This window comes from Gallus gallus, chromosome 12, assembly GCF_016699485.2.
Source record: "Gallus gallus isolate bGalGal1 chromosome 12, bGalGal1.mat.broiler.GRCg7b, whole genome shotgun sequence".
In the NCBI taxonomy this organism is placed as follows: Eukaryota; Metazoa; Chordata; class Aves; order Galliformes; family Phasianidae; genus Gallus; species Gallus gallus.
Window position 1 is genome coordinate 13,638,432 of NC_052543.1, and position 19,467 is coordinate 13,657,898.

At 47.2% G+C, this 19,467-nt stretch overlaps 1 protein-coding gene across 3 annotated transcripts in view; it reads left to right on the plus strand.

Annotated features, from left to right (window-relative positions):
- Window positions 1-19,467, plus strand: part of SYP (synaptophysin) — a 79,636-nt gene that overhangs the window by 43,152 nt on the left and 17,017 nt on the right. For 2 of the 3 annotated variants that reach the window (XM_015293015.3, XM_015293016.4), the window contains one exon: window positions 17,348-17,472. In XM_015293015.3, the coding sequence (XP_015148501.2) occupies window positions 17,348-17,472 (125 nt within the window). Of the gene's footprint in view, window positions 1-5,162; window positions 5,345-17,347; window positions 17,473-19,467 lie in introns of those variants that run through there. The other variant, NM_205394.2, reaches the window with a different exon arrangement.

Below are 19,467 nucleotides of genomic sequence, written 5' to 3' on the forward strand. Positions count from 1 at the left end.
GATGGCTGTGACCCCTGTGAACTGCGGCCCCAGGGCTCACGCAAAGGTCTTTGAGGGAAAGCTGAGGGAAGAAACAACACTGATATTTTTTTTATCCTTGCACCAGCGCGGGGATTTGGATTGGCAGGGTTAGTTATGAAGCCAATATTATGAGTTTAACTATGAGTGAAATAACACAACTTCTGTGGGAAGCAGAGTAAAAGAGGCAATTATGCAGTAGCTTAATAACAGCACTCTGGCTGGGTAGCTGAAAATATACAGTTGACAGTAATTAGATTTTTTTTTCATTCTTCCTGTTAAATAGCTACAAAAATTACAATATAAATTCATCTGATTCACTCTTACACGCTGTTTTCATCATCAGGTCCATACCCATTTGGCCTTCAGACTATTTTTGTTTTGTAATTTTCTCCTGTCTGGTATTCTAGAGGCACGGCACTTAATGTTCTTAATGCTGGACACACAAAGCAAGATGAAAAAGGCAGGTGAGGGGAGCAGGCAGGAACCCCATCAGAAAAGCAGGGAATGTCTGGATGGACAGCAAGGACTTTCCAAGTGGGCTCTCCCCGACTCGCTGTCCTCTTTCTAAGCACTCACCTCTTCTTTTCCATGTATAGACAACATTTAGTTTTCTCTTATGCCACACAACCTCGCATTACCTTAGCAACTGTGTGCTTTCCAGCTTGCAGGGTAGAACTTGATGAGCCAGCAAGTGCATGGCACTTGGTTTGCTTCTGATCATAGCTTGAAAGCCCTGCGCAGCATGAAGGAAAGAGCTCTCAGGTTTGCTGTCGTTGCTGAAGGAAGGCTCAGGATGGGATATTTGCTTGGAAGCTGAAAATATTCTTCCTCTCGCTCTCTGTTTTGTAATGTAAAAGAGCCAAGCATGATTAACGATACCGTGGTCCCGTTGTTGTGATGTGACACAGGACTGTGAGGTTGTGTTTTGTGGCTCTCATGCCCGGTGGTGTCTCTGACACATGCAATAAATATTCTCTGCAGCAGCATCCCTGACCTCCCAGCAGAGCATCTCTCACAGCCTTTTTTCCACTGTGGCAGGAGCAGCACAGTTCAGCCTCACACCTGTGTTTTAGCTTTAAAGCACACTGGAGATCTCCGGAGCCATTAGCAGGGCAGAGGCCACTTCCAGGTATGCTGCTGCCCCATTTGCTTCTGGTTTTCAACAGAAATACACTGTGCTCTTGGCAAGTGCAGATGCTCCAGATGGTGCTGGGAAAAGTGCAAATGAGAGATCTGATTCAAGCCATTCTTCTCTTTATTGAATCCTGTCCTCTAGTATGGGGTTTTGTTGGTTGGGTCTGTTTTTCTTGTTTGCTTGTTTTTAAAGGGGCTTTTAAAACGCATCCCACTTCTTTCTGCTACCCCTGACTCCGCATCACGAGCTTATGACCTTCAGCTCATCCCTCCCTCACTGGGAAGCATGCTTGAGGCTTTGCCTTCTGTGTCGCTGTGCTCTCTCATAGCCTGGAAAGTTGGATGTGATCCATCCATGGGATGTCCAGCTGCCAGTCTTGGGACCTCATGGTGGACCAGGTGGCACATGGGGTGTGCCACGTCCTCTTGCAAAGCTGTGGTGGAAGAGCATGGAGAATGGAAGGAGATCCTTGTGGACACTGCCTGGACCGCAGTATAGTTGGTGAGGCTGGGAGAGGAGAGCAGCCATCTCCTCCCTTATCTCATCTGGAGTGGTGCATGTGCTCCTATGGTAGGCTGTGCTGCTGCTCACGCAGTGCCCCAGCCACCACCCTGCATTAGCTTATCCCAGTGTATTCCCGTCTTACAAAATTAGATCAATTTTGCAAATTGAATTAGTAATTGAATTGAAGGGTGGTTTTTTGCTGGTTGCTGCTCTCTCTCTCTCTCTTTTTTTTTTTACACTGGAGTAAATCAGGAAGAAGTCAACAGAATCGAGCCCCTGAGCGCTTTCAGCAACATGCTCATTTAAATTGGATGCAAGAGGGTGTCTGTGTTTACATTTGGCCTGCCAAGAATCTCTGTTTCAGAAACTGGCTTACATAATATGTCAAAATTGGTTTACTCATTAGCATTGCAAACGGCGTGAAACAAGCCCCAGATTGATAAACTCACAGCAATATTTGCATCCCGAGCCGAGCGGCACAGGGGGAGGGGAGGTTCATTAGGAAGCATTCCATTTCCACCAGGAAAGCAAACGGTTTCCAGTTATAACTCAGACTTCATTAATTTTCTGTCTTCCCAAATTTAAATAAAGATTGAGAGGGAAATGTGAAAATCTCCGTTGGCAAGCAGGCTGCTCGTATGCGTGCTGCTGGGTGGGCAGGCTATGCACAGCAGTGCTCCAGGTGGCTGCAGCCCCTCTGCCAGGCTCCAGCCTCCTTACACGGCCCCTTACAGCACTTCTGGGATGGAGGCTCTGGCATTGCTCGTCAGCTCCTCCAAATGGTGCATGGGTGCTAATGTAGCTGCTTGCTCCTGCTTTAACGAAGGTGCAACACAGCCTTAGAGCTGGGGAGCGTAAAGCTGTGTGCTGCAGGTCTTCCAGTTCATGGTGGGATGGGAAAACCATCCATCTCCACCATGCTGCTCAGGGTTTAGCAGGCATCTCTAAAACTGAACGCACATGTGAGCATGGACAGGGCTGCTGGGGTGTGGTGAGCAACAGACAGAGTAAAGCAACGCAGCACTAAGGTGCTGAGTGTAACTTGCATCACTGCATCCCTTCTGGCTGCCCCTGAGTCTCTTGAGCCCTTGGGTGATGTGGCAAAGCTGGCAGGAATCTGCTGGATATGTGCAGCTTTCAGTGGTATCTAAAGGATTTGAGGGCTCAACTCCCATGAAGCTCTTTAGTCTGCTGTGAAACTCCCAGCTTAATCAGAAGCAGAAAGCTCTGATGCAGCACAAAGTGCCCGAGCAGTGCTGGCATTGGCGGAGTCTGTTTTTATGCTATAAGTGATAATATTCCATCCCATATTTCAGCCCAAGTTTTGCAAGAGAATCTGCTACAGCCAAAGGGAGCACCTGCTGCAGGTCCTGCTGTATCCTGATGGGATAGGTTTGGCATCATCAGCCAACACCAACACATCCATAAGCAGCAGTGTTCATGGCATTTGTGGCGTGTCACTGTTGCAGGAAGAATAATAATAAAGGCTGGATCCCTCTGTGGTCCCAAGAGTCTGCAGTGAAGCGCTGATTGAAAGCGCTATGGAACAAGATGGGTCATCCCCTGCTGCAGCCCGTTGTGCTCCTGCTGGACCTGTGTCCTGCACCTCACATCCCAGGTGGGCACATGGTTTGGAGGGCCAAAGGGTGGCAGATGGCAGGGGAACCTCTGCACAACCATTGTAACGGTGCTTTTCAATGCTTCCAAAAATTCCTGTGAGTTTTTGAGCAGTGGCAATGGAGGAGCTGTTGATAATGCAGATGTGGGGTGGGAAGGGGTGATAAAATGATCTCACTAAAAAATGAGAGTGAGAGGTGCTGGCATGTCGTCTACTGTCACACCTCACGGTGAGAGGCTGTTCCATGTGAGATGCAGCCTCAGACCTGAACACGGTGCAAAAAATCTGAGAGCAGTGGGAGCCAACTGCTGCCCGGCTCTGCAGAGCAAAGGCACCGAGTTGCTTGTTTCATTTCCAGGGCTGGCACTCGGGTAGGCAGCAGCAGGCAGATGCTTTCACCTACGCTCGAGTGCACCAAGCAGAGAGCAGCACTTCCACATCTCTCCTTGGAGAAGTCAGCACTGTGACATCTCATTGCAGCACTGGCAGAGGGCTGTATCTGTTGGGAAGGGCCACATCACCAAGAGTGACACGTGGCACTGCAACTCCCACCCATGGGAAAGAGATGCAGAGGTTTGGTGTTCGTTGGGCTGAGTGTGAGCACTCTCTGTGCCCAGAGCCAGAAGTGTTGGCCCCACATGGACAAACCAAGGTGAAATTTGATAATCTGGACTTCACCTTGGCATTTTTCCTATGTTTTTAGTTCTCCTCACACAATCATTTTTCCAAATCGCTAAGGAAAAGTACCTGTGCTCACATCTTGCTCTGCAGAGAACGGTTGTCACCCAGCAGGTGTTTCTGTGTGCCAGCATGTAACCTCTGTCTGCAAATAAAAGAGGAAGTTGGCATTGTGTTTCATCTATTAAGTCACGTCTCTTTGCATATATTTGTTGCAGAGGGTGGAAGAGAGGGCAAAACAGTGCTAAGCCCAGTAAAATAATAAAACAAAACAGCACAGAGTGTGAATCGTGGTCTGAGTTACACAGAACACCACAGGAGTGATGTGAGCTCTTGTGAAAAGACAGAGATTTGTGTCTGAAGACAGAGAGGGTCCCATAGCCCTCTGTGGCAGCAGTGTGGCTCTGAGCTCTGTGCTGGGGCAGCAGCTCTACGTAGCCTGGGGTGCAGTGCTGCTGCTGAGAGCTGCTGGCTGGCAGATGTGGGAGGCAACGAGCTGTGCTGCTGCTGTGCTCTCCCAGCAAACAGGCATGGGGAAGATTTCTTTGGGGTAAATGGATAGCGTGAAACTTTTCCCTAGTAGGTACGAGGGGGTTTTCCATAGGTTATCTCTGCTATGCAGTAAGTGAGGAAAGCTCATGCTCAAGGCAGACCCTCTGGAGGTCCACTCCTGTGAGAACACAGAAGTTCAGTGCATGTTACTGTAAATAAGAGCTGAAAGATCCCCACTCCTGTTCTGGATGGGCTCTGTGCTGGGCAGCTCTCTGAGGTGTGTAGGTCTACCCTGTACAGCAAGGCTCCCCAGAAGCCCCAAGGCAGCCCAGCATCAAAGAGGCACTGCTCCGATGGCGCTCTGCAGGTGTCAGATCTGGAAGCTCTTTCAGCTCAGCACAACTTTAGCCCAGAACCGTGGAGCGTTTCCTTCCTATAAAGCGTGCATACAGAACAAAGCGATGCTGTGTTGGTGGTGGGGAGGACGGGGCTGCACCTCGCAGCACATCACTGTGCTACCTGCACCACAGCAACGCAATCAGCCCCCCACCACGGGGAAAGTGTTCCATCTCTCTACTTAGGCTGCGTGTAGCCGCTGCCTGATAATATGACCATTTTGCCATCCCTCTGCAAATAAGGCTGAGGCTGCTGCCTGATTGGTATATCATCTCACTTTCTCTCAGCATTGATTTTCTTGCTCTCCTTATTTGCTTCATAAAAAGAGAGACGAGGAGCTGGTGCTTGTTCCCTCCCTCCCTCCCTCTCTCTCTCCCTCTCCACTGCGAGAAGCTTTTGGGAGCCTTTATTTTTAGTATGAGACAAACCTTGCTTTATTTCAGGAGACGCAAGTTGGATTATAAACCCTTTTGTAAATGTGTATGGTGATATTCGCTCCGGTAAGTTCTATGCTTATATCTATTTATTTGTGTAGCTGTGCTGTTCTGGGGGAGAAGTGGGGCTTTAAAGGCACGGCAAAGCCCACCAAATTGTTTTACAGGTTGGGTTTCTTTGTGCTCCCATGCTGAGCCCAACTGTTCCGTGGTTTTTAGGTACACGGAACATATTTTTGGTGTGTTTTGCATTGCAGAGGGGGGTGCCTGCTTTGAAAACTTGTTTTGCGCTTCATTTTACAGCAGAAATGTGGAAAGTGGGGATTAAAGGGAAAAGGGACTCCAATTTGTCGTGTTTCTTCCAGCGTGTTTTTTTTTTTTTAAATCAAAGGCTCCTCAAAAATAAGGCAGGAATGTTTGCTACGAAAAACCAGTGAGAGCTATTTAATATTGATCACCCTGAAGTACGAACATCAGGCTGCCTATTTCCTTAGGAAGATTAAAGTGCGGCAGGTGGGCAGCAACGCGCTCCTCATCCGAATGCACTGCTGAAATAAAGAAAATCTTTAAAGTAATTAAGGGACGTGGAGTTCTTTTCGGAGCGTTACACCATTAATACAGGTCAATGTGCTGTTGCTCTGACTCTCTGCTGTGCACGGCTCTGCAGCCTCGTTCCTCCGCGCGCTCAGCTAACTTGGAGACCTCTTTGTTACCTGTAAATAGCAGCAAGGTGCAGTGATTTATCTCCCCCCATCACAGCTCCTGGTGTGCTTCCCAGGCAGCGTGAGGCAGCGCTTGGAACAGTGTGGCTGAGGAAAGCGAGATGTGTATCTGCAGCGCGTCCAGGCTGCCTGATGAATGTTTGAATTTGATGCTTTATTGTCATTAATTTATTGGCATTCTGATTCTTTTGTGATTGAGTCCTATCCATGGGAGTCAATCACGTTGGTGCTTCAGAAGTCTTTCGGAACTTCAGTTGTAGCTGCTTTGAGAACATGAAAATCCACGTATCAAACCCAGAATAATCCACCTACTCTCATGATGCCGGGCCATGCTAATAGATATACGAGGCGTGCTCCAGTAGGGTTGCAACTGGCTTTATTAAACCCGTCAGAGGAGGTGAGGATGTTGTGCTGGCAGAGCAGGCTGAACTCATCCAGAGAGAAATTTCAGATTGGCAATAACTGCTTAGTCATTTTAAGCTGCTTTTGGACCAGCTTAATTGTTCCAATGTTGTTTCCACGTGGAGGAGCTGCACTTGGCTTCCCAGCTGTGTGCGGAGCAGCTCAGGGCCATGCTGGGCTCCTGAGGACTGCATGGTGGTTGGGTGCGGTGGTGCTGGGTGTTGCATGGGAAGCCCACACCTCAGGTTCTGCTGCCTGAAACTGGATTCATACGTGCCCAGTTCTGTGGCTTTTCGATTTTCACATCCTTGCTATCTCATAAGCACCGTGTATATTTATCCCAGTTATATACATTGCCGTGAATGTATGTGCTCAGCGAGGTGCCCAACAGTGATTGCCTTTTCCCAATCATTTAATTTCTCAGGTGTGGATGGTGTGAGTGTCCAAGCAGCACACATCTCACACACTTTCTAGGCATAATCCTGCTTGCCTGAGGATTGCATTAAACATTTCCAGCTTTACTGAGCCTTGGTGCACGGCTCAGTGTGGTAACCTCCAGGTGAGCAGGGGTGATGGGTAAGGTGACCCTGGAGGGACAGCAGTTGGCTGGGATGAAGTGAAGAGAGCGGCTTCTGCTTCCAGCCCTGCAAAACAAAGGGGCTGTGGTTTCTGTGCCATGTAATTTCTCATAGCAGGGGTGCCAGACTTCTCTGAAAGCTGGGCACGCTGTGATTTATTAAGAAGACAATTCAGCTTGTCTGTATAGATTGGAAGCAGGAAAAGTGTCCAAGCTGGTGGGACTCCTGGTGCCACCCTGCTCCTGGAAGGCAGCTCTCTGGAGGCCAAGGAACTGTAAGACACTGCACGAGCCATGTGGCTGAGTCCGTCACTGCAAACTTTCATTGGCAGAGGAGCTTGTGGTGGAGCAGAAATGATCCCCTCGGCTCCAAATGCTGTCCCTACAGGATAAGGCCAAGACAAACTTGCGGGCAGCAGAAAAGCCTGCCTTACTCCCTATGTTGTGCATGCAAAAGTCTACCATGCTCATGGTTTTCTACTAGTCACCTTCTGCCCATGCTAATGCTGCAGTGCTATCTCATTCTAGCAGGTGCATTAGGATCTGGGAGGAGTTGGAAATGTTATTTTAGGGCTGTGTGGATCCTGGGGAGCTGCTTCTCTGCCTCATTGACTGTGGCATCTAGCAGCTCCAACAGTTCCTAGAGAAATTCCTCAAGCTGTCAGAAGATTGATTTCTTAAATATCTCCTTCTGAATGCCAGATACATTCTTTTAGCCAAGTCCTTGGAAGACTTAATGAGTGCTTTCCTCACCTCTGTTAATCCTGTTCAGACCAAGAGGTTCCCCACGGGGAGAAAGGTATTTGTGTTGGTATTGGAGAGCAGCTGCCTGTCGCTGCCGGTGATGGCAGGTGGTGTTTTATTCTTCGTGTCATTCTTGATTAGGAGTTCCTGTACAATTATATGGCCATTTTTTTTCAGGGAACATTTTCCTGTATGGAGGGTGGCAGATGGCAACTTGACCCAGAGGTTGGTCTTTCTTGGTTTTGCCTTTGGGTTCCCTATCCTTCAGCAAGCTGAGCACAAATCCTTCCTAACAGCAGTGTGGGCTGTGAGCTCAGAGCCTGCTCCTTAGCATGGGCTGTGACAGCAAGTACCGTGTGCCTGTCCCCATGTGGGCAACCGTGGGCATCAGGCACTGTCCCTGATGTCAGCCCCAGGGAAGTGGAAAGGAGAACCAGTGCTAGGCTACATAGGAAGCTGGGCATTGTAGGCAGAACAGTGCAGTGCTTACTCAGTTGGTGTTTAATTAGGTGTCCAGTACAGGTGGGGGTCTGGCTCTGCTTGTCTGTTGTTTGCAAATGTAATCATGACCCTGGGCCCAAGGGGATGCTCAGAGTCCATGAACTTGCAATGAAACTCTTTGTTTTGTATGTGGGGCCAGAATACTGAACACCATCAAAGTCTTCAGCCTTCCTCTCCTGTCATGTCCAACCTATTACTTTGTAAGGGCAAAAAAAATAGAAAAAGAGATAAGGATAGAAAGGAAAGCAAGATGTGCTGAGCCCTTCTGTGCAGACAGGGGAGGAGACAGGTGGTCAGCATGAGGTGTGGGATCTGCTGCACTGCTCCTGTCCTTTCCCAGGCACGGTGCTGGAGCTGTCTGTCTGTATGTGCCACACACAGGCTGTCTGTCTGGGTGGAAGGGGTCCTGCCACCTGGATGGCTGCACAGCGCTCATCTGTCACCAAACTTCCCCAGCACCCTGGCAAAGCAAATATGCTGCAGCAGGCTTGAAAGCTGTAAACATATGGGCACTAACAACAGATTAACTGAGTGATTTAGTCTAAGGGGCTTGGTAGATTACCATAAAATGTATCTTAATTAGAAAAGCAATCAAACTTGCATAGAGTCAATGAGGACAAAACGCCCCTGTTGGCAACAGCGCTACCTCCCCCAGGCCAAGGGATGGAGGTGTCAATGGATGAGACTCCTGCCCACAGAGGGAGGTCTGGGGGTTTTGCTGCTGTTTGCCCACTCTGGCTACAGGTGTAGGATGCCTTCACACTGAATTATTTGTTCTTGGACCATGAGGTCATCCAGTCAGCTGCTCAGAATGAGGCTGATGGCGAACTTGGGTGCCTTCAGCAGCATAAACAAACCAGAAACTGCTGAAGGTGAAAGAGTAGAGCATTTGCACATTTTCCTTGAAAATGCGTGCAATTGCTTAAAGACATATTTGAGTGTTTGCCATGTATAGCACAGCTGGTCCCAGATAAAGGACTGGGGCTTCTAAGTGCTACCATAACACAAATAATTAATAAGTCTATTTCCCTCACTGTGTTCTCTTGTTTTTAGTGAACATGACCATAATTAGCTTTTACCTGATTCTGAATTTATAGCATGTTCAATAGCTTTCTTCTCATTCTGCATGTGTTTTCTTTGCTTCCTTGTTTTATTGGCCCCAGTTTTACTCCACAGGCCTGAATCTGCAGATGTAAAAGCTGGATAATCATCTCCAGCAGCACAGGCATAGAGACTGCAGAAGCCTAAAACATACTGATGCATTATTGGTTTGGAACAAGTGCCTGCTTTTCTCCTGGCTCTGGAAGGATGTGAAGTACACTGGGAAGTGGCACGGAAGATGCACAGCAGCTGCTGGCAGTTGAGAGAAAGGAAAGGATGCCTGATTATTTTAGAATTGGCAGTATTTTAAAACACGGAGGAAGTGGGGAGTATTCAGACCCGGGGTTGCCAAGTTTCCTTTGTTACCTCTTTTTGCTCTTAGAAACAGATTTCAGGGAACATCAGTGAAAGGGCGTGAGAAGAATAAGGTGTGGAGGAACATGGGGCGGGGGAGGATGGAAGGGAAACTGGGATAACTTAAACCAACTGGATGGAGTGTATCAAGAGCCAGTGGGATAAGGAAACATTGTTGGTTTTTGGCTTTTCAGTTTAAGGATACTTTTATTACTGTTTCCTAAAGTTCATGTTAAGGTGTTACTCTTTCTGATTTAGCTTTAGGAAGGAGAGCAATGCCATCTCTAGGGACAGTGTAAGAGGAGCAAAGGAAAAGCAGAGGAAAGGGAGGTTTTAATTTTGAAAACGTTTCTTGCTCAAAATGTTCCCCATGAATTCCCAGAGCTCGACAAGGCAAGCGTTCATTTGTAGCCCATCGTTTTAATTATTAGAAAAGAAATTATTTTCACCATGTGTGCTGCTAGCTAGCCAGGAGCAAATTCTTCTTCCAGCCCTTTGCACAGAGCTGGGTGCTGAGGTCAGAGCCAGCACCAATGGAATTTTCCATCCAAAACTGCTTTGAGACAAAAGGATGTCCTGTGTCCTGTGTGGGATGCTGGGCACAGCCCAGGCCTTCCTCCATCACAGGAGTGCCATGGGAAGGTGGGGTCTGGAGCAAGAGGGGCACACCTGCCATGATCACAACAACCACCGTGGTTAGGACAGCCACCATGGGTCTCGGTGGCCAGGACTGGCTGTACATATGCTTTCTGGAAAAGCAGCCATGCTCTCCAAATGGAGAGCCTGGATACCCAGCGGTGCTGCTCGTAAGGATGTTGAGATACTGGAAAATGGGAAAGCACAGCCAGCCGTCCTATCAGAGAGCACTGCTGGGGGTGTGGGAAGGAAGCGGGGCCTCATTGCTTAGCAATTTGAAAGCACTCTCATATCCTCACAGGACGAAGCTGTTGCATCGGCTTATTCATCCCAAGGGCTCTCTGGATGCCTTCCCAACCTAAATAATTTTCACCCATTTCCTTAATTCAGCTTGAGAAATGAGAGCTGAGTGCCAGCACGCTTGCTCAGGGAGCAGATGACACTGGGTAACGGCACAGACGCACCGGGGCTGAGAGGAAGCTGCTAATGGCCTCTGATGAGCACCAATGTTATCATAATGAGGTTGGTGCCCTTTCACTCACCCAGAGAATCTTAGCAAAAGTATAATCCCCGCTAGTCAATGGGCGATCATTAGGTCATAAATAATAGATTGTGACTGAGGGACGGCACCTTTCCTGTAATAAATCACGCAGAGATGCTCCTGGCCTGGGGGGGGGGTCTCGCTGCAGCCCCATGCTGCGCTGTGCTGCAGGATCCCAGCTGTCAGCGTGGTCTGTGGACTCCCAAATCTCACTGGCTGCACTCACAGCAGGAGGATGCTCCACCACCACTGAGGTCCGCCAGCACTGAGGGAGATGGAAGGAATGACGATGCACGTTGGATAATGTTTTTGTGGGCATGATAGAGATGGGTTAATGGTTGGACTAGATGATCTTGGTGGTCTCATCCAACCTTAATGATTCTGTGATTATATGACAGAGGGAGGTGTTTTTTCTGTGCACCAGCCTAGTGCAAGGCAGGCAATGTGTGATGCTGCTGGAGGTATGGGACAGTTATGGTATTTGCTGAGCCCCTGGGGCTGCAGCAGCCATCGTGGGGTTCAGTAACATTAAGTTCTGGGGCACTTTCCTTTCTCAGAGTACTTCACATATGGACGCTGCTCAGCCTTAAGGTAAATCCCTGTGTTTATTGGAGGGAGTAAATCCTACTTAGCGCTGGTTTGGATCACACTGTACACAGTTATGTTACATGGTTGGGCCATTTTAAACCCATATATTTCTAAACCCACCCAGCAAGTAAGGAAACAAGCAACTGTCCAACTGCTTCAATTTTATAATTAAATGTGTATACTCATACCACAGTAAATCCAACATAATCAGTCTCTCAAGCTTGCACAAAACCTGTGTTTTCAACAGGGAGCAGGAACAGAACTGCATTTACGTGTGAACCTGCTCAGGTCGGGGCTGGGTGAGCATCACCACCAAGGGCATGGCAGCTGTGTGCCAGCAGGCTGGAAAAGTCTTCAGGCCCAAAAAGGAGTGCATCTCTCTGCTGAAGTCTGCTCTGATGCGTCACAACATGAGTTATTCAGGGATCGTATGCAGAAGTGAAACAAATCTGTGTCACTTGTGCTCCCATCTCCTTAAAGAAGAGGGTATGAATGTGGAGATACGAAGGCTGCAGGTCCCTGTAGGAGTCTTCAGTTATCTCAAACCTTTGGCCGGTGGTTGGAGGGGCTGAAGCATCTTAACATCTCTCCCCACTTGTGTGAGTGGCTTTGTTCACTGGCGACTTTATTTCACTGAATCCAAGAGATGTCGACATACATCTTTATTTTCTGCCTGTTAACTCTTCCGTGCAAGCTGCCAACCTTAGCATTAGCTTTCAACTTTATGGCTGACCCATTAAACATTGGATGAAACATCTCATCAGCTTGCATTACATTTTGAACTTAATAAATAGGAAAGGCATTACACAGATTCTGTCTGGCCATCTGGAGGAACAATGTTCCTTAGCTCAACGAATGGCTATCTAATCCGCTCATATACAGTTTGGTTTTATTCTATTAAAATATAATGAGAAAAGACTACCATACCATTATGTGGTGGGACTAAATGGGATTTTTAGAGTAATCAATGAAAATGAGTAAAAAAGATAAAGATTTTCTTCAAAGAAAAATAGAGAAAATTGTCTCCTTGGGATTAAAGTCTTGTAGAACCAAATTATTATAGCACAATCTTTACTCACTAAAAATACCCCAGTTTCATTTCCATAAATCTTTCCATTAAGAATCAAATGAAGTATCTTTTTTTGTTTTAAAAATGCAAAGTATTGAATGAAATGCTCTGCTTTAAGCTGAGGATGCCACAGGACCACTGCCTGATGGTCTGGAGGATTTTCTCTCCCACCTCCAATAGTGACCCCAAAAACCCATCCTGGAGGGTATGGGACAGCCACTTGAATGGCCTCAGGGCTGTTCAGTCTGCCCTTGGGTGTCTCCAAGGACAGGGAATCCACCACTTCTCTGGGCAACCTGTGCCACTGTTTCACTGCCCTTACTGTAAAAAAACTTTTCCTTTATATCCAATCTAAATCTAAGCCTGGCACCATTTCCCCTTGTCCTATCACAACATACCCTGCTACAGACTCTGCCCTCCTTTTTCTTATAGCCCCCCTTTAGAAGGATTGCTTCTTGCAATGCTGCTGTTTATTTCTAAGGGGCCACACTAAATCCTGGCAATTAGTGGACAATTGCTCTAGGCTTCGTTTTTCAGCAGAAGGAGAATGTATTTCAGCTTGCTCCCAGGACAGTTGTTGGAGGAAAATGAGTCCTGCTAGTCATCGCCTCCCCCCAGCGCTGCTGCCCACCCAATTCATCAACCAGTCAAGCTGATATAATTAGGAATCCCAAAGTCAATAATCTGATAATCTCCGGTGAAGAAAGGCTTGTATGTAGGAGAAGTGATTCCAGGAAGTCTGCAGCTCAGATCCTCGGAGGAAAGATGCCAGGTTTTAAAAAGGAAACAGGCAGAAAGCCTGGGGGATAGTGCTCCCTAATGTACACTGGTGACATATTTGGGGCTATCGGCTCTACACTAAATGTTTTCCCATACAGTCATTTAGTACCTTTGAATCTTCTCTTTACAGCCTTAATAATGACGTTTGTCTGCTGGTTGCGTTCCATAAATAAATGCAAGGCTGTGCAGGGGACGATGCTGGCTGCAGGGCAGGGGATGCTTCTCATGTGAATCCCTGGCCTTAGTGAGCAAGGAGGAGGTGTAAAGCCACGCAGTGTTTGGCACGTGCTTTGCAGCCTCTCTATGATGGAGATCCAGAGAAGGAGAAGTCTTATATCCAAAAGCCATGCCAGGAAGCTCTGGCTTTGTGAAACACTTTCAATGTGTAAAGTGACTAATGGAAAAGTAGGCGTTTCAAGTATTGTGCATTGCTTTTCCAAAGCACCAGATATTCCCCTTGGCTTCTCAGTGCTAAGGCAGGACTGGGGCTGGGATCTCTCCTAGAAGGTGTCCTGGGAAAAGCAAGTGGCTTATGTAAAAGTTTCATCAAATTTAAATGACAGAGTTATCTTCCTGACAGGATGGTTTAGGTGCAGTGCTTCTATGTAAGCCTTTTAGCTTGCCATGTCAGGAGCCGTTCTGCCTTCCTCTGGCTCTCACGGCCAACCTGTTGCTTGGCAGGCATTGAGGGGAATGCTCTGAAGGCCAAGTATGGAGAAATGGTAGGAAATGGTCCCATTTGTCACTCCTGTGGCAGGAGTTATGTGTGGGGCTGCTGCTGCCCGCCTGGGACACAGCTGGGGCGTGGGCTCCTTGGGGACCCCTGTGCCCCTAACCCAGGGTGCAGAAGGGACCGGCACTGGGGCTGAAACAACATTTATTACTGCACAGTGCCATAATAAATATAATTTCTATTGGTCAAGCTAGGTTATAGGATTTACCTGTCTTCCTTACAAAAACACACCGGTTTGGTGGTGGTGTTGTGTTGATAGTTGGACTTTATGATCTTCGAGGTCTTTTCCAACCTTAACGATTCTATGATACAGTAGCGCAGGATAAGGCTGCACAGCCATAGGGAGAATATCACCATTATAAAGCAGGGGATGGGGTATTCATTGGCGTACACAAAGGCACCACCATCTTCAGAGACGTGCTGCCTTGTTGGAGAAAGTAGCAGGTGGGGAGCATACATAGGAGCAATGAGATGCCCCAAGGGCACCATGCTGCTCCTGGCTGCTCCTCGGGGAACTGCCTTCATATGTAATTTTGCATATGTTCTCCATGTAAAAGATGGCCCTGGAGGCAGAAGCTGTAATAAGCAGAGCTGACCATACGCTGAGATAGATCTGGTATAAAGGGGAAAAGCCATACGCATGCAGGGTGCAGATGGGATGAGCGCTGAGTGTGGATTTATAGGCAAAGAGTAACTAGGAACATAGGGAAACGCTTCCCCTTTCTCCATAAACTTTTCAATTTCAGAGAGACGGGATTCAATAAAATTATCTTGCAGATGGAAGTTTTATTGAATCTGGCCCATAAAGCTCCCATTATGGGATTTACAACTGCCATTTACACAAATCCTGCTATAATAAAATACAGTGGTGTTTACAGCATTCCTGCAACTGCCATAGAATTACAGCATGCACAAAACCCACCCAGTAAATCTTGGCTTAATTCACTGACAACAGAAAGCAGCAAAACTTGGGAGGAAAAAAAAAAAGAAAAATGCAGAGCTGGGAGAGAGAAGGTTGTTTGGGTGAGAGGAGTGATGCTGCATGGCCAAAATTCCTTGGGGAAAGGATTCATGGTCCTTGCCCTGCAAGGCACGATGTAAAGGTACTTCCAGGCAGTGCTGTGTGGTGCCCAGCTGCAGGCACCAGTGATGTGATTGCAGCCAGAGCAGGGAGCCAGGCTGGGCTGGGTTGGCTATAAAAGCCTCCAGCTGGCTCCTTGCTGCTTTTCCACCTGCCTGCTGGGTGCTGCCTGGGTGCCTGTAGCATGGCATGTTCTGAGCAAGGATAGAAAGTGGTGGGCAGCTCTGGTGGGATGTGGCTGGAGAGGGAGTGGGCTGCAGGTTTGCTGGGTGTGGAAGCATCTGGAAAGCCTCTGGCTGAGAGCTGAGCACTGGGCTCAAGGTGGGTAAAGCTGGATCTGAGGCTGCAGACTGAGATGCTCTCAGCCTTTCTGACAAGGAGCAGCCTGAGCTGAATTTTTGGGGCTGGCTCCTTGGCCGTTATGTCCCAGGCTTATGTTAATTCCCAATTCTTCATTATTTGCATGAACTGTGTGCCTTTCCGCTCCTTGTCCCCGTTCTGAGAGCTGCAGCTGTCAGGTGATGCTGTTCATTTATGGCAGGTTTGTCTCACACTGCAGCCCTTCACTCCCCCCTTCATTTTTTACAAGCCATTAATCTTTGTGGCTCCGGAAGCATCTGTAAAACACCTGCATTTGCAACTCCATTAATTAGGCCAGAAAGCAGGTCAGCCCTAATGTCTCTGGCTCTCCTTAATATATTGTTTTCTGACATTGCCTCACAAATTAAGCTGAGATGATTAATAACGATTTTCAGTGCTGTTGCACACGTAAAGGCAGAACAACTTCGAAGAAACGTCTCATTTAGGATCATGGAGTGCTGTTCAAGTTTATTATGAGCATTTATTTCAAATTAACCAACAAGTCAGTTCATGGGAAAGTTCAGCTTTCTCTTTTTTTGGTCAGAGCCCAGCCTAAAGAGTTGAGTCAGTCACTGTTTCTATCGACTCGCCTTATCGTTAGGCTCCTAAATTCCTTTGCAGATCTACCAGTAAGAGATGTGCAGTGGGCACAAGGGAAGCCCACATTAACAGCATGTTTCAGTGGAGCCTTGTGCAGCAGGGATGGATCTACTTATTTTTTTGGCATTTCCACGTTGCCTTTAGCAAATCATTCAGTCCCTTATTTTGCCATTACATTTGCTTGCTGTATGATTTTTTTTCCAGTGTCCAAATACAGATTTTTTCTCTTCTAGATGCACGCAGCCTGTTTCCTTTGGGTTCTTGGCCTTTAGTTTATTCAGCTGTGATTTGGGTTGTGGGCTTACTTGTCACTTCCCATATCTGCCTCACTTCAGATCTGAGCTGCTAAAGTGGATGGAGTAACTTTACACCTATTGTGCAGCAATAGGAACAACATCTAACTTGGCCATTAATTTAGGTTACAACTTCATCACTAAGCTCTCCCCACTTTTGCTCTGGTTCTTCCAAGAGCTGATGTCAGTGAAGTTCCCTTGGTTTGAACACCTGGCGTAAATACAAATGCTGATGTGTCTGTGGCCCTCCCCACCCCTCCAACCCCCTTCTTATGGAATGTGAAGGTGTGATATGGGTTTGTACCAGGAAGAACCTAACTTTTTCTTCCTATCCGGTTTGCTTTCCTACGTCTTATATTTTTTCCTGTTTTGCCAAGTGTTGGTTAATTGTCGCACTGTATCCATCTTGGGTTATGGTATAAATGTAGGAAAAATAATGAAAAAATGATCTTTTTTTCCTCCCAGATCTTATATGAAATGGAAAAAAACGTGGCGTGATGCTGTGTTTTCCTCACGCGATGGGATGATAGCTACGTGGCCTGCCTTGGTCTACTATTGCTACCCTTGTCTGCTCCTTATAAATATTTCTGCCAGTGTTTTATTTGTGCAAAGACTGCCTCATTATGCTCAGTCAATATTCATCCTTCCCTTCCAGCCTGAGCTTGCCCATCAGTTGGGTGATTTAAATAGCTGCCTGCGCTGTGAATCCCAAGTGGGTTCTGAGACGGGGGGTGGGGGGGGAGGGCTGAGATGCTTGACACAGACAAATGGTGATGGTTCTGTCCATGTGAAGCAACGCGGCTTCAAATCTTCTGGTTCCCTGTATTGACGTTTGGGAAGGGTGCAGGAGTAATGTATGGCAGTGCTTTGAGTGCGTGGAGTGATGGATAACCTGACCCGAGGGGACTGGTGCTGCTGCTGCACAGATCTGCTCGTGGTGTGAGTGCTGCAACGAAATAAAATTAAAATGTTGTTTGTTTTTGACAGCTTTTTGCAATCTTTGCATTTGCAACATGCGGTGGGTACTCTGGAGGACTGCGCCTCAGTGTGGACTGTGCAAACAAGTCAGAGAGTGACCTCAACATTGACATAGCCTTTGCCTACCCGTTCAGGTAATGCATTTTTGGTTCATGATGATTGGTTTGCAGGGAGGCAGGTGTGTGGGGTCTGGTGGAAAACCCCCACTGAAAATGGGTTTCCAGTCCCTTGGAACAGTTTCTGATGAAGAACCATCTTCTGGGGCTCCTGAATTCTACTCATAACATGGGTTGGGCTCTGGAAAGGAAGAATAGGTTTGGCTGGATCTGATGTGGAGGGGGCTGTGGGAGCCATGGGGAAACTGGAGCTCAACGCAGAGCAGCTGTGAGCATGCAGAGCCCCATAAGGGCCAGGACAGCTCAGGGAGCCACGCTGACCCTAGGAGAAAAGGGGATAAAGGAGCCATTAACTGTGGTGTAGCCATTAATTAAGCTGGAAATAAGGGAAATTTAAATGGTAGTTCTGAAATTCCTTTGAAAATTGTACTGATTGCCTGTCTGCATTTCTCAGTGCATGAACTGTTTAAGTGCTGGACCACTGGTGACTTAGGAGAGCCACAGTGAAGTTAAAAATACACATTAAATGCTCCTGCAATGTACGATCCTGCTTTAGAAGAACACCCACAGTCTTCTGTTTTTAAAGATGCCAGGTCCACTCCAGAAACCTTTCACTTCTGAATAAGTAATCTCTTTAAGGAACTGAAAGAAAAGAATGCAGAATCCAGTCTGAGGCCCAGTATGCTATGACTGAAATTATTTTGCTTCCTGGGGAAATTGTGTGCTGTTTTGCTTATGATTGCTATGCACAGACTGGATGTAATAGCATCTATTACTTTAACTTGTTCTAAAATGAAGCACTTTCCAAACAGTGGAAACTAAATTTGATTCCTTGAACTATCGTTGTCACTTGACCCACATTTATTACTCCAGAAGTCCCATTTCCTGCTATTACAAATGTTTGTGTTTTTGTCTCAAACTTGTCTGTGTTTTCTTTCATTTCTGCTTAGTATGCATGAGATGGATCCTGAAAATTGAGTTGCATGAATTTGTAATGCGATTCACTTCCAAATAGGTCATTTCTCCAGCATTCATTATAGAATACACCCTACAGTAAAGTGGTTTTAATTTACATGATTATTAAATAGCACTTTATGTGAAAAGTTAATAAAACTGAGAAGAGTAGTCAGCAAGTATTTCTTAATGTTGTATCAGGCACACTGACCATTGTTTGTAGACCAGATCTGCAATTTCCTAGTCTTGCTTGTTAGGAAACTAGAAGAAATGCTGAGTAATTGCAGCATGTACTGCAAACCTGGGGGTATTTGCAGAAGGGATCCAGCTGGGATTGCAGCTGTAGGTGGCCCTTGAGCTGCTGGTGTGGCTCAGCTGTGGCTGTTGTGGTCTGAGCAGTGTGGGATGTATGATCATAGGCTCATAGAATGGCTTAGCTTGCAGAGGACCCTAAATATCATGTAGTTCTGACCCCATGCTCTGGGTTGGTTGCCACCCACCAGATCGGGCTGCCCAGAGCCCCATTCAACCTAGCCTTGAGCACCTCCAAATATGGGGCAGTGATGGTGGTGTGTGGCATGTACAGTTGGATGGTGTAAATATACCCGCAATCTGTGAGAGAGAAGGAAGATACTTTCATGGTTTCTTCATGAATTTGATCTTTCTACTCTTTTCCAGTGCTCCTTTCACTGATTGAAGAGGGGATGCTCTGAATGCAGAAGTGGCCTCAGTTGGGAAAGGTAGTGTCTCTTGTCAGAGCAGTTGATGCCCTTGGCAAAGAGCAGACAGGCTTTAAGCTCAGCCTACCTCATCAGGACTGTGATCCTGAAGCCTGTCTGCCCGCGTGGACACACAGGCTTTGTGTACGTCGGATGAATTTCCCCCAGTTGTCTGAATAAGTCCGTGTTCACGTGGCATTTCTCCTTGCAATGCCTTCAGTTCTCTGGTTACCAGCTGACAGCTGGAGCAGGTGTGGGAGGAAGAAGGGATGTGCTGAGCAGCTGACACAGTGATGCTGTCACAGCTGTCAGCAGTGGCACTGAAGCAGTCAAATACCTG